The sequence below is a fragment of the Dysidea avara genome, chromosome 11 (genome assembly GCF_963678975.1).
Source record: "Dysidea avara chromosome 11, odDysAvar1.4, whole genome shotgun sequence".
Classification (NCBI taxonomy): domain Eukaryota; kingdom Metazoa; phylum Porifera; class Demospongiae; order Dictyoceratida; family Dysideidae; genus Dysidea; species Dysidea avara.
In genome coordinates, this window is record NC_089282.1 from 21,543,947 (window position 1) to 21,560,000 (window position 16,054).

The 16,054-nt window shown below is 37.4% G+C and overlaps 1 protein-coding gene across 1 annotated transcript; it reads left to right on the forward strand.

The window, feature by feature from the left end:
• Positions 1-422: 422 nt before the first annotated feature.
• Positions 423-1,570, forward strand: LOC136239187 (52 kDa repressor of the inhibitor of the protein kinase-like). Its single transcript, XM_066029919.1, has one exon. The coding sequence runs from the start codon at positions 423-425 to the stop codon at positions 1,506-1,508; it is 1,086 nt and encodes a 361-aa protein (XP_065885991.1). The 3' UTR covers positions 1,509-1,570.
• Positions 1,571-16,054: the final 14,484 nt, after the last annotated feature.

A 16,054-nucleotide genomic window follows, 5' to 3' on the forward strand; every position in this document is an offset into this window, starting at 1 on the left:
GCTGAACTCTCTACAGGTGATTTCTTTGCAGCTGAACTGACAATGTGGAGTACCTAGCTTTATGTGTCAGATTTTTTGATCATAAGCAGAATACAATCAGGGAAGAATTTTTGGCATTTCTGCCCTTAGTAAGAATAACAGGTGAGGCAATTTCTGCAGTCATATTAGGCTTCTTAAGTAAGAACCAAATTCCAGCATCAAACATGCGTGGTCAGGGGTATGATGGTGCTAGCAACATGGCTTCAGATTCGGTAGGTGTCCAAGCACGTATTAAGCAGGCAGCCCCATTAGCTACGTATGTACATTGTAATGGCCATTGTCTTAATTTAGTTATCAGCAAAAGTTGTAAATTACCACAAGTACACAATGTTCTTGATCGGATGCAAAGCTGCAGTAAGTTTTTTCTGTACAGTCCAAAGCGAATGGGTGTTTTAGAACTCATTATAAGGCAAAATGTGGTTGATGAGACAAGAAGAAAACCCTTGTTGGATGTTTGCAGGACCAGATGGGCAGAACGGCAGAGTGCTTATCAACACTTCTATCAGGCATATGTGTTCATTACTGAGGCTTTGGAGCTGATCGGCTACAAACGGCACATGGAAAAGTATGGCACCACCTATTCAGATTGGGGTACAACAAGCCATAGTGATGCACAACAACTGCTAGCAGGAATCATCAGCTTTGAATTTATTGTAGTCTTTCTTACAACTTACCAATATCTCTCACACTTAGCTGGTATCACAGTAAAGCTACAGAAACGTACACTTGATATTATTGAAGCTCATGAAGAAATTACAGAGATTACCAAAACTTACAGCCTTGAGCGGAAAAATGTTGACTCTGGGTTTGCTAAGATATTTGAACACAGCAAAAGAGTTGCAGAAAAAGTAGATTGCACCATTCAAATGCCACGCATTGCCTCTAGGCAGAAGCATCGTAGCAATGCTGCAGCAGATAATCCTTGTGAATACTTTCAAAGGAATGTAGCAATACCACTGCTGGACCACATAATTTCTTTCTTGGACCAGCAGTTCTGTGATTCATCTGTTACTGCTATTATGCTGTTAGGGCTTGTGCCGTCTATTCTTTGCAGAAAGAATATTAACCTTGAAACAGCTGTTTCCAAATACAGTGCAGATTTTCCATCCCCAGAACTATTCCAAATGGAACTTAAGCGTTGGAAAAATCGCTATACTGGTAAGAAAACCAGAGAAAGACCATCATCAGCTGGAGAAGCACTAAAGGAGTGTGACAAGGATATGTTTCCCAACATATTTGTACTTTTACAGATTGCTTGTACCATTCCAGTAACATCCTGCAAATGTGAGAGGAGTGCAAGTGGATTGAGGCGTTTAAATAATTTTCTAAGGGCATCAATGGGAAAAGATCGGCTTTCCCATTTGGCATTAATGCATATACACTATGACACTCCAATAGATCTTGACAGTGTAGTAGATACTTTTGCCACACAACATCCACGTAGACTCGAGCTGGATTCACTGCCCTGAAATTCACATAATTATTATTATGATTTGGCACTTGTAACATTTTTTAAACCACTTACAGTTTAATAGCGATAACAATTAACACTTTTATAGTGTACAAATTCTTTATCATGATAATATTATGTGTATAACTACATAGTCCCTTGTTGCAATGCATATGGTACAGAATTGACACATCAGTAAAAATCGTGCTATTTTAGTGGCTGAAATGTCACCAAATTCAGTCTTTTAGCATGTATTCCTTAAAAAATTTCCTGGGGGGGGGGGGGGGGGGGGCATGCCCCCAGACCCCCCTAGTTTTAGCATGCTTCGCATGCTGGGTGTGCTTCGCACACCATATCACACCATATGCATAATTATGGTGCAGAATTAGTAAATAATTGTGCTATTTTAGTGGCTCAAATTCAGTCTTTCAGCATGAATTTTTTTTTAATTTCCTGGGGGAGCATGCCCCCAGACCCCACTAGTTTTGTGTGCTTTGCACACCCTCAGCGTCACACTAAAAGGTCCACTTTTTCTTCAAAAGAACCTACCAACCTAAAGGTCTGCCTACGGCCCTGGAGTTCAGCTGCAAAGAAATCACCTGTAGAGAGTTCAGCTACAAACAAATCTCCCTGTAGAGAGATCACCTAGAAGAAGTTACCTTGTGGAGAGTTCAGCTACAAAGAAACCATCATGTAGAGAGTTCAGCTACAAACAAATCACCTGTAGAGAGTTCAGCTACAAACAAATCTCCCTGTAGAGAGATCAGCTAGAAGAAGTTTCCTTGTAGAGAGTTCAGCTACAAACAAATCACCCTCTTGAAAGATCAGCTAGAAGAAGTCACCTTGTAGAGTGTTCAGTTACAAAGAAACCACCATGGAGAGTTCTATGATAAATATATGTATTATATATATAATTTGTACATTTACTGATAAAATCAGAAATATTTAAAGTACATCTGCTTCACATTTTCTTCTTCCTGTAGTAAAGAAAAAAAGACAGGTTAAAAAAGTCCCAAAGCTGGCCATAGGCCGGCTTTGGGGTATACAAATACAAAAAGAAATGAAATCTAATCCAAAACAACCAAGCTGTAAAAAAAACAGTGCGGCCCTCAAAAAGGCTATGGTGAAAAAAGATGTGAAATCCAAGGTGGCGGCCAAGGAATGGCTGTAATGGTAGGTTAATGGTAAAAATTTTAATAACGGCAATTTAGGTGAATTTTTTTGCCAAGACCAAGTGGCACAAAAATTCACTTGAATTGTCGTTATTAAAATTTTTACCATTAACCTACCATCACAGCCATTTCTTGGCCGCCACCTTGGATTTCACATCTTTTTTCACCATAGCCTTTTTGAGGGCCGCACTGTTTTTTTACAGCTTGGCTGTTTTGGATTAGATATTAACGTACAGTTAGATCTACACACTTTCGCGAAGTAGGTCACAATCAACTATAGACTATTTCCGTATTTGGTCATACCACTTGTGTTAGTAGGGGAGGTACCCTGGAAAGTCCCTTTCACACGTCCACTAGCGCACGTGGACACTTGTAAATGTACGTCGGTACTCTTATGGATTGTGAGTTTCGTGACCGTGTGTCCTTATGTCCGAAGACGCCGGAGTACACAATTAATGTACCATACCCTTGAGGAATCCACTGCACCGTGGTGGTCTGTCTGATGATATTGTCTCCTCCTCTAGTTTTCCATCTTAGGCATAATAATGTGAATTGTTCTTAGTAGCTTTTGTATGAAAGAACGGCTATGCCGAAATATTTGAGTCATCCATGCAGTTAACGAAATCGGTGCTTATTAAAAATCTTATTTAATTTCCGAAAGGGAAAATTAAAACTTAGTATCCCGCGTGCCGCGAGGCATATGCATACCCCAGCAATTCTGAAAAGCACACTAATGTGTACGTCCTCATATCCTCAGGTCCCCGCTATCACAAAACGTCTGGGCTACATGCATCCATTATCCCTTCTAAAAGTTGTTTCTGCTTCTGTAAACACACCAGCGCAGTCCGGCTACCAACATATCAAAAGAGGTAATCATATCGTGGGATAAATCATGCACATTAACATAACAATGGTGATACAGTACATAAGCAACTAATATTGATTTCACATTACAACAATTATTGTGATTGAATATGATGTCAGTGATAATCCTTCACTCTCCAGTACCTCTGTTTCAAGCACTGCAAGAACTTTTTAACACCAAGTAAAAGCACTACCAACTCACCTACGAGAGTATTGTGATAATTATAACTTGTTTACGTCAAGTACAACCAATATGTGGTGTATATGTGTGGACATGGGTAGTATGTATACTGTTTGCACATTTTGTGTGTGTCTTGTGCTTGTATAATGATGCGTGTGTGTGTCTATGTATTGAAATGATAATAGTATAATCTGGTGTTCCACATTTGTAATCTCTGTAATAGACCCTCAGCAAAGCATCTTGTGCTGTGAGTGACAAACCAAGTTTTTGAGTTGTCCTTAGGACACTATGGCCCATAACAGATTTTATTTATGGAAAAGTATCCATATATTCTAATAGAACAGTCGAGCAAAATAAAATACTCTAATAGAACAGTCACAAACAATATAGCATAAAGTGTTAAGTTTTCAGAAAACACTCCCAGATGTGATTTCAAAGTTGCTGTCATTTTTTTTCAGATTTGGTATCTCCCAGACAACCTAGAAAGACATGCTTTGCAAATAAGTGTATTGCACGCACCTTTAGTAGTAATCCTGACTGTAGCCATTACTTGGCCTGACCAATAAATTGCAGTTTTCACCAGCCCTGGTTCTAATAACAATTCACAGCTACTAGGAATGTATGATATATGTTCATCACTTTTTGTTTTGTCTCAACACTGCTACAATGCAGAATTCATCATACACCCCCTTGGATTGAGTCTTTCAAGTATATAACTGATAAAAATTAGTGATATCCCCCCAAAAACACCTTTGCTGTAAAAAAAGGCGCATCCAAGAAACTACAAGTACTTGAAAAAACAGCTCAGCTATAGAAAAGACTAACAGGCAACTGAAAGAGCTGATAACTGGTCCAGGAGCAGCCAAGAATAAAATTTATGTTGATACAACCAACTACAATTATTAATGAAGTTGTAACATTGAATGTTAATCATTCAACGGTGTTCTTTTTTTCTCTATACTGACTATTGAAAAAGGCGGCCAAATTACCAGCCAATTAGAGTAACAAAGAATTAATTTATGATGTAGCAGGGATGAATGTATAGAACACAGTTGAATGATTAACATTCAATGTTACAACTTCATTAATAATTGTAATTGGTTGTATCAACATAAATTTTACCCTTGGCCGCTTCAGATAACAGCTGTTTTGGTGCCAGTTGCTTTTATTTTACCTGTTTTGCAGCCAAGCACTTTAGTAACATCGATTCTTGGCCGCTCCAGATATCAGCTCTTCAGTTGCCTGTTAGTCTTTTTCTATAGCTGAGCTGTTTTTTCAAGTACTTGTAGTTTCTTGGACGCGCCTTTTTTACAGCAAAGGTATTTTTAGGGGGTAAAGTTTCTTATAAGTAACCTTATCCAAAATATTACCACTAGTAATTATAGTTAATTGTAAAGAAATGATGTATGCATGTGTGCGATAGAAATTTCATTTAGTGAGTAGCTAGCTACATAATTTTTTGGCTTGCACCTCACATTGTATGTCCGAATAATTTATCATCTACATTGTAGAACACAGTGCAGCTTGATTGCAACATAAAATTATTATGGTTGATAACAGTTTGGAACCACAATATAGTTTTATAAATGTGATGAACACTAAGTTATATCATAAAACATAACCCACTTGCTCTTTAGTACTTTTTGATAACACCTGTGTGTACAGGCAATTAAAGGGCTTTGCAGCACTACTAAGTGTTCTGGCAGCTCATTGCAGTGTAACAAGGGTTGAGGGACTTTTATACTTTTATGAGAATGATGTACTTTAATAAAATCATCTTAACTGTTTTATTAAATGTTTGCGTTAAGCATATTACAACCAGCTGCATGGTCATGGTTCTTGTGTGCATACACTCTCTTGTGTGGATATCATGGAAACAGTACATTAAACAACAGTGATAAAGTTAGTGCTAGACATCAGAGAAATGTCAAGCATATCACAACCGTCTGATTTTAGTTCTTGCGTGTATGCACTCTCTTGTGTGGATATCGTGCAATAAACAACAGTGATAGAACTATATAGTGCTAGATATTGGGTTATATAAAAATTAATCTTGGCCAGTTTAGTCATTGCTGTTAGCGGTTAAGCAGAAGCCATAGATGTACATATGTTGCTATGGTCTAAGCAGCTAATTCATTCTGCTAAGTGCAGAAAAAATTTCCAGGAGATGAATGATCTGCATGCAGACAACTTGCAATCCAGATGGAGATAGACACACAGATTGGGATCAGGAATTCCCTCTGCATGATGCATGTGTCTGGCATGTGATACACACATACAAATCAATTCACCTGATTCATAATTTCATACATGATTATTTTGGGGTCAATAGTTTGATTTTGTTAACAATATAGTGACATGCAAGTAAAAGAGTAAATTGAAATCAAGTAGCACACCCCCAACATCTGTAGGACCAAAACTAGTGGACATACTTTGTATTGTAATGTATTGTATTAGTGCTTTACAGTGACCAGCACTGAAGGTCTGACAGCAACATGTGCTGCAGCCTTAGGATTACCTAACTTAATTTCAATACTATACTATCAGATAGATCATAAACTATGTTATAACACTTCATACGTGGTTCACATGTAGGATAAATGAACTATGTATTCTTGTCCTATCAGCCATCAAACAATCAGTACAGATAGTATTGTTTCGGTGATTTAAAATGTTACGCACATGATCAATATGCAACCGTGCTGTATTCTCCATATGTAGTGCTGTATTTTCCTTTCAGTGCTGTATGGAAATACTCCTATTCTTTGATCTTCACCCACAAAAGTGCTTTAATGACATATACAGCACAATAGAGTTGACGTGCATGCTAAAATTTTAGGTATGGGGTCAAAACCCCCTTGACACCCTAACTGATCATTGTGCATTTATTGTATACTGGCTGAAAAAACATGAAATGGCACTGAAGATCCCTTCACTTGATCCGTGAGGTCAGCGTGAGCCTGTTACATGAACACCACAATACCATATATGGCTATGTTTATAATTCTATGCAAAAAAATATTTCTTATAGGTAACCTTATCAGCTTTATCCTGAAATATTATCACCTTATAGTAATTAGAGCTAATTATAAAGTAAATTATTTCCATAAAGCATAAAAGTCCCTCAACCCTTGTTACACTGCAATGAGCTGCCAGAACACTTAGCAGTGCTGCAAAGCCCTTTAATTGCCTGTACATACAGGTGCTATCAAAAAGTACTCAAGAGCAAGTGAGTTATGTTTTTTGACATAACTTCAGTATTCATCACCACCTTTATCAATCTATATTGTGGTTCCAAATTGTTATCAACCATACTAATTTTATGTTGCAATCAAGCTGCACTGTGTTCTACAATGCACTAAATTATTCAGACATACAATGTGAGGTGCAAGCCAAAAATTATGTAGTTAGCTACTCACTAAATGAAATTTTCTATCGCACACATGCATGCATCATTATTAATAAAATCATATCTTACTTGTTTTATTAAACTTTTACATAGAATGTTTGTGTTAAGCATATCACAGCCAGCTGCTAGTCTGGCGGCGCCCGCCCCTTTGCATAGAGTAAGGGTCTGGTATGCTTAGCATAGTAGAGTTGTACCGGATTACCAAAAACTGGTACAACCAATCAGAACGCTCCACGCTTAATCAACGCATTTTTCTTATGTTACGTCAAAAGAATGAATCAAATGAATGAATCAAATGCCCTAACACTACTGAAAGAAACAAAAGGAGTTAAGCAATAAAGAACAAAGACTGAAGAAAGTGTTATTTCGGGAAGGGCTTTTCGCCTTGTTTGATACGTGAAAAACCCGGGTTACGCTCTGATTTTCTAGGTAGGGAGACATACGTATTCTATAAAAGTAGATCAATCCACTATCGCCTGTGTAAAGGCGAAGAAAGTTCAATATCTCTGCCATAGTTGTGGGCGAGGCACTTCCGTTAAGACCATTTTCGTTACGTCATTACGTTCAAATAGAACAACTCGGTGATACTAAGCGTACCAGACCCTTACTCTATGCGAAGGGGCGGGCGCCGCCAGACTAACCAGCTGCATGGTCATGGTTCTGGTGTGCATACACTCTCTTGTGTGGATATCACATGGGAATTGTGTATTAAACAACAGTGATAGAGCTATACTATAGTGCTAGAAATTGGGTTATAAAAAATAATCTTGGCCAGTTTAGTCATTGCTGTTAGCTGGTAAGCAAAAGCAACTAGTTCACTCTGATAAACGCAGAAAAAATTCCCATGGATCTGCATGCGGACAACTTGCAATCCAGATGGAGACACACAGACTGGGATCAGGAATTCCCTCTACATGATGCATGTGTCTGGCTGGCATGTGATACACGCATATAGATCAATTCACCTGATTCATACATGATTATTTAGGGTCATACTAGGGTTGAGTGATACTGCCTGGCATTCCTGATTCATACATGATTATTTAGGGTCATACTAGGGTTGAGTGATACTGCCTGGCATTTTGGTATCATGATCAATACTAATGCCACCATTCACGATACTGATTAGTTCATGACACTTACAAATAAGTCAATCTTAGCTGGTGCTACATCAGTGGGCACGTGCCTCCCCCCCTCAAAAAATTGCATACAAGATCGAGATACTCTAATAGAACAGTCAATTACTCTAATAAAGTAGTCACAGTATTCATGAGGCAGTGTAGCTTACCTATGAAGCTATAAATAAGGATTTTATTTTACATACATGATGTAATATATATTCAGTAAAGGATAACTATTATTGCTGTGCCTTTTTTTTTTAGCAAGGTGCCCCCGTCTTTCCAAACTCTAGATCTGCCCTGCTACATAGTGTATTGCTCAGCATTCCTACAAGAAGTCTTTAAAGGTAGTACCAAACTAGCCAATATCATCCTTGTTTACAGTAAGTCATTGTAACACATGCTTTGAGGTTGTTATGGCAGGGGCGTAGCCAGCAAATATTTGATGGTTGGGCATAACATCAACTTAACTACACACACAAGAAACACGCTCACTTTCATGCGAGACATTATCAAAGAAAAATTTGAAAAGTGTATGCACACAAGGCCTACAGCTACCTATGCAAATGCTGCTTGCATGCATGCAAACATTTACTAGCTAGCTATATGCTATTCTATTAAACTTGTAGGGCAGGCATCCACCGACGATCATCGTAGCCGAGCATCACGTGACATCAAACTGCTGAATCTACAAGAACCAACAATATAAACATATTTACTACAATCAACTGGCAGTATAGCTTACAGACCAACCACCACAACGATATGTAATACAACCACCACAACGATATGTAATACATTTTAAAGTAAACGCCACATGGCCCCAAATTAAGGCCGGGGGCGCTAATTTATGAATTATAATGAGTCTTATCACAAATATCAGCATGCCAAGAATGCTTCGTCCCAGACTTATAGCAGCCAATGTACATTTTGCATGAATCTGGTGCCAACCACAACTCGGTTAAGCAGTACAAATTGTGCACGTGACACTTTATAATGACTTGACCTTTTCTCCATTTCCAGTCATCTGCCATTATTGTTATCTAGAAGAGTAGGTTTTCCCGTTTTCTTTCATCAGCAGTAAGTTAGGTTATACGGTACTTTCCTTATCAAAAAAAATACGCTTGACAAGCCAGTCCACTGAAACGAAATCTTTTGCTGCCAGCACCATCCACACTGAATCCTACTGACGATTATCACTCACTGTGGCTTAGAGATACGGTACCACGACTATAGTGTACCACACTTCAACTCCATTTTAAATTTCGAATTTAAATCGCGCCAAGGAGCGTAATTATAGGGACTTCCCAAGGGATTTTCCCGCGTAATGGATCACGTGATACACCATCTATCATGATCCCTTCTTCGAAGTCATGGTTCAACAAATGAGGTACACGTTTACGCTTTACAGTATTAAAGTAGGATTGTTTTGTGTGCTGCTGTGAATCCTGGCGTGAATCTTAAGCTACTTGTGATGGTTGGGCAAAAGTTTGTGATGGTTGGGCAAGAAACTGTGATGGTTGGGCAAATGCCCGCCCATGCCCACCCTTGGCTACACCACTGTGTTATGGTGTTCACACCTCTCTGTAAGGGTAACCAGGTTATCACTAACAAGGATTCTTAGTCAAGTTACAAGTGCTGCATAACAAATGGCTTTTTAATGACGGTATAGTACAGGCATGGATGGTGTCATGATAGTTAATGCAATATCGATACTTTTAAAATATCGCAATATATCGCTAAAACAATACTATCGCTCAGCCCTAGTTGAGTTAGTTTGATTTTGTTAACAATATAGTGACATGCAAGTAAAAGAGTAAATTGAGCACACCCCTCAACATCGGTACTTAACCAGGAGGACCAAAACTAGTGGACATATATACTATCAGAAAGATCATAAACAAACATGTTTGTGCTGTAACACGTCATGCGTAGTTCACATGTAGGATGAATGAACTATGTATTCTTGTCCTATCAGCCATCAAACAATCAGTACAGATAGTATTGTTTTGGTGATTTAAAATGTTACGCACATGATCAATATGCAACCGTGCTATATTTTCCTTTCAGTGCTTCATGAAAATACTCTTATTCTTTGATCTTCACCCACGCAAGTGCTTTAATGACATACACAGCACAATTGAGTCAATGTGCATGCTAAAATTTTAAGTATGGGGTCAAAAGCCCCTCGACATCCTAAATTCACCCCTGCATTATTGAATACTGGCTGAAAAAACATGACATGGCAAATGTGATCCCTTCACTTGATCCATGAGGCCAGCGTGAGCTTGTTGCATGAACACCGCAATACCATATATGGCTATGTTAATACTTCTATGCAAAAAATATTTCTTATAGGTAACCTTATCAGCTTTATCCTGAAATATTATCACATTATAGTAATTATAGTTAATTATTTTTATAAAAGTATAAAAATCCCTCAACCCTTGTTACACTGCAATGAGCTACCAGAACACTTAGCAGTGCTGCAAAGCCCTTTAATTGCATGTACATGCAGGTGTTATCAAAAAGTACTCAAGAACAAGTGGGTTATGTTTTATGATATAACTTTAGTGTTCATCACCATTATAAAACTAGCTATATTGTGGTTCCAAACTGTTATCAACCATAATAATTTTATCCTGCAATCAAGCTGCACTGTGTTCCACAATGTAAAAAAAAATAATTCAGACATACAATATGAGGTGCAAGCCAAAAAATTGTGTAGTTAGCTACTCACTAAATGAAATTTTCTATCACACACATGCATGCATCATTATTAATAAAATCATATCTTACCTGTTTTATTAAACTTTAAGAATGTTTGTGTTAAGCATATCACAACCAGCTGCATGGTCATGGTTCTTGTGTGCATGCACTCTTTTGTGTGGATATCATGGAAATCGTGTATTAAACAATAGTGATAGTACTAAAAATTGGGTTATAGCTATAAATATTAATCTTGGCCAGTTTAGTCACTGTTGTTAGCTGTTAAACAGAAGCCATGGATGTACATATATTGCTAGTTCACTCTGCTAAATGTAGAAAAAATCCCCAGGAGGTGAATGATCTGCATACAGACAACTTGCAATCCAGATGGAGACTAGAGCTGAGCGATACTGCCATTTTAGTATCACGATCGATACTAAAGCCACTATTCACGATACTGAATAGTTCACGATACTTACAAATATGTCAATCATAGCTGGTGCTACATAGTATATTCCTCAGTATTCATGCAGGAAGTCTTTAAAAGTAGCATCAAACTAGCCACTGTCATCCTTGTTTACAGTAACAGTTATTATAACACATGCTTTGAAGTTATGTTATGGTGTTCACACCTCTCTGCAGGGGTAACCAGGTTATGACTTAAAGGATTCTTGAGCCTAATACAGCATAGCAAATGGATTTTAATGACAATAATGCACAGGCATGGTATCACGATAGTTAATAACAAAATATCGCGATATCGATACTTTCAAAATATCGCGATATATCGCTAAAACGGTAGTATCGCTCAGCCCTAATGGAGACACACAGACTGGGATCAGGAATTCCCTCTGCATGCATATATGAAGCATGTGTCTGGCATGTGACTGATACATCTATACAAATCAATTCACCTGATTCATACATTATTTGGGGTCGATAGTTAGTTTGATTTTGCAATATAGTGACATGCAAGTAAAAGTGTAAATCGAAATCAAGTAGCACCATCAGATAGATCATAACCAAACATTTTTTTACTGTAGCACTTCAAGTGTAGTTCACATGTAGGATGAATGAACTATGTATTCTTGTCCTATGAAAGAGTTTAATGTGTCCTATTGGAGCTGGATACTTATTAGATTTAATGTAACTGCACAACATCAACATATTGGTCAACTGCAATGTTTACTTCATTCAAAGCATATGTGATCTCATGCTAGCTGGTACGATGTTGTGTGAGCAGAAGCCATCCACTAAGAGTTCACTGATAATATTGTTTTGTGCAGGAATTCTCCATCATAGCTAATAATTATTGCTTTTGAACTCTTAAGAGCCACACAGCATCCTAACACAGCGTAATGTACATAAGTATAATATAGCATACAGTGAAATGCTATCCCATGTGAAGGCTAAGCCTGTGAATAGAGGGAGTCAGAAACATGTAACTAAAACTCTGTGGAATGCAGAAAAATCTCAGATGCAGTGGTGATTGGTATAGTAACACATAGACTTATTTGGCCTCAGTTATAATTGCATCATATCATGATAGAGATTGCCAGTGTATGATTTTGCACCTGTACAATCCACCAGTGTACAATTTGAAACATTACAGAGACCATGGACAAGGAAATATCAATGCTTAATTATATACCACACATAACACAGTATACCAATTCTACTTCAGCCTAGGCCAACATTCATCCAACCCTGAAATAGCACAAAGCACACAACGATTTCATGCTTGCTAAGCTAAAGCTGCATGGCCAAGGCAATGCAATGATTTCCAGTCACTCCACTACACCTTCCCAAGGCCTCAATCTGGCAGTAGGAATTTTACATATCTGCATGGCTTCAGAAATCACAACCCACAAGTTTAAGGTATAAAGCAACTCTGATGTGAAATTGCTATAGTCAAATAGTAGAGCTATATTTTCCATAAGTGCTACACTTTTTACTCTAAAGTATGGTTTTCCAGAACATTACCAGGATTATTCCAAACATAGTATTAAGTTACAACATTATTACTTGCTAAATCAACACGGTAATAATGTGGTTTACCTGATACATCCATTAAGGCTGAAGCTGCATAAATATATAATTTTAATTTACTCTGAACCTATGTGGATTCTGACAAATTATTGCACCCCTATATGTTGTGGCTATGTTTACAAGCTACATAAAATTTAATGTACAGTAAAAATTACAAAATAATATACTGACAGAAGAATCTATGGAACCCCAAGAATGTGATATCTTAATTAACACCAGCTGTCATCATATGGTTACTTCCTTATGGAGCACGCTCTGGCCAGCCACACGGTCTCTGGCGTTCTCTAAATAACTTCATTTCTGGACTTTCAAGATGCAGCAGGGAGGCACTAGTATTAAAACTGTGATGCTTTTTGCATCCCACAAGTAAAAATAACACTGGTAAACAAGGTTATAAATACATTTTGCATTTTCATAACTGTCAGTCACAGTATTCATAGCTCCAAAGACCCATCACATATTTACACATTAATTTTATTTAATACTGGCTGAAAAACATGACATGGCAAATGTACACCTGAAGATCCATGAGGCCAGCGTGAGCCTGTTACATGAACACTACAATACCATATATGGCAATGTTAATAATTCTACGCAAGAAAAAATCCTTATAATAACCTTATCAGCTTTATCCTGAAATATTATCATGTTATAGTAATTATAGTAAATTATAATTAATTATACAGTACATCATTTTTATAAAAGTCTCTCAACCCTTGTTACACTGCAATGAGCTACCAGAACACTTAGCAGTGCTGCAAAGCCCTTTAATTGCCTGTACACACAGGTGTTATCAAAAAGTACTCCAGAGCAAGTGGATTATGCTTTATGATATAACTTTAGTGTTCATCACCTTTATAAAACTATATTGTGGTTCCAAACTGTTATCAACCATAATAATTTTATCCTGCAATCAAGCTGCACTGTGTTCTACAATGTAGATAATAAATTATTCATACATACAATATGAGGTGCAAGCCAAAAAATTATGTAGTTAGCTACTCACTAAATGAAATTTTCTACTGCACACATGCAACGTCATGCATGCATAAAATCATATCTTACCTGTTTTTATTAAACTTTTTATAAATGTTTGTGTTAAGCATATCACAACCAGCTGTATGGTCATGGTTCTTGTGTGCACATACTCTCTTGTGTGGATATCATGGGAATAGTACATTAAACAATAGGGATAGAGTTAGTTATTTAGTGCTAGAAATCTAATGACATCAGAGAAATGTCAAGCATATCACAACCAGCTGATCTTGGCTCTTGCATGCATACACTCATTTGTTTGGATATCATGGGAACAGTGATAGAGTTATTTAGTGCTAGAAACTTAATAAAGAAAGGTATCATTTTATTAATCTTAGCCAGTTTAGTCATTGCTGTTAACTGCTAAGCGGAAGCCATAGATATACGTATATAGCTATGGTCAAAGCAGCTACTTATTAGGATGATAGGTTTCACTGGTTAGTACTATACATGACAGTTGATTCACCAACAATGTCTACATATATACATCCAATCATTAATTATAAACAATCATAGAAGCAGGACTTAATAGGCTTTGCCTCATTCATCTTCCTGTAATTGTGATTTGAGCACTGTAGCCTTTCACCACCATACAGCTATGTGTAGCTATACTATCGGTTGCAGATATTTTATATAAGTAACATATATGTATAACGTACATGCATTTATTATGTTTAATCTCACTGAAAGAAAGTGGAAGTTTGTACAGCAGGGAGCTTTACTGAAGCTCACTCTGCTGAATGCAGAAAAAAATCCCAGACCAGACCAGGAGGGCTACATGCAGACAACTTGCAATGCAGATAATTGCAGAGGAGACACACAGACTGGGATTAGGAATTCCCTCAGCATGATGCATGTTTCTGGAATGTGATACACGCATACAAATCAATTCATCTGATTCATACATGATTATTTGGGGTCGATAGCTAGTTTCACTCTGTTACATGCAAGTAAAAGAGTAAAATTGAAATCAAGTAGTTCACAGCCCTGACATCTGTATTTTTCTAACCAAAAATAGTGTACATACTATCAGTATCAGATACTAGGTCCAGTCATGGATTTTTTCTCCTTTCTCCAACTTTTCAAACACACCTTCTGTAGCTAAAGTCTTTGAGCAGGCTGTAGGACCAGGTGTCCTACAGACCTTCAGCACTTGTGCTGTAAAGCATTAATAAAAAAATAAAATAAAAAAATAGATAGACCATAAACAAACATGTTTATGCTGTAACACTTCATATGTAGTTCACATGTACGTAGGATGAGTAAACTTTGTATTCTTGTCGGTTTAACGTGTCCTATTGAAGCAGGATACTTATTAGATTTAATGTAACTACACAACATCAACATATTGGTCAACTGCAATGTTTACTTCATGTTATCTCATGCTAGCTGGTATGATGTTGTGTGAGCAGAAGCCATCCACTAAGAGTTCACTGATATTATTTTGTGTACAAGGGAACTCTTCATCATAGCTAATAATTATTATTTTTGAACTCTTAAGAGCCACACAGCAACCTAACGTAACGTAATGTACATTCACATACATAATATAGCATACAGTGAAATGCTATCCCATGAGAAGGCTAAGCCTGTGAATAGAGGGAGTCAGAAACATGTAAATAAAACTTTGCATGTGGAATGTAGAAAAATCTCAGATGCAGTGGTGATTGCTATAGTAACACATACACTTATTTGGCCTCAGTTATAATTGCATCATATCATGATAGAGATTGCCAGTGTATGATTTTGCGCCTGTACAATCCACCAGTGTACAATTGAAACATTATCGAGACCACGGACAAGGAAATATCAAAGTTTATTATACCACACATAACACAGTATACCAATTCTACTTCAGCTCAGGCCAACATTCATCCAACCCTGAAATAGCACAAAACACACAACAATTTCATGCTTGCTAAGCTAAAGCTGCATGGCCAAGGCAATGCAATGATTTCCAGTCACTCTACTACCTTCCAAATGCCACAATCTGGCAGTAGGAGCCTTACACATCTGCATGGTTTCAGA

What these genes read in the sequence shown, in the direction of transcription:
- LOC136239187 (XM_066029919.1), top strand. Translation starts at nt 423, where the DNA reads ATGGGTGTTTTAGAACTCATTATAAGGCAAAATGTGGTTGATGAGACA.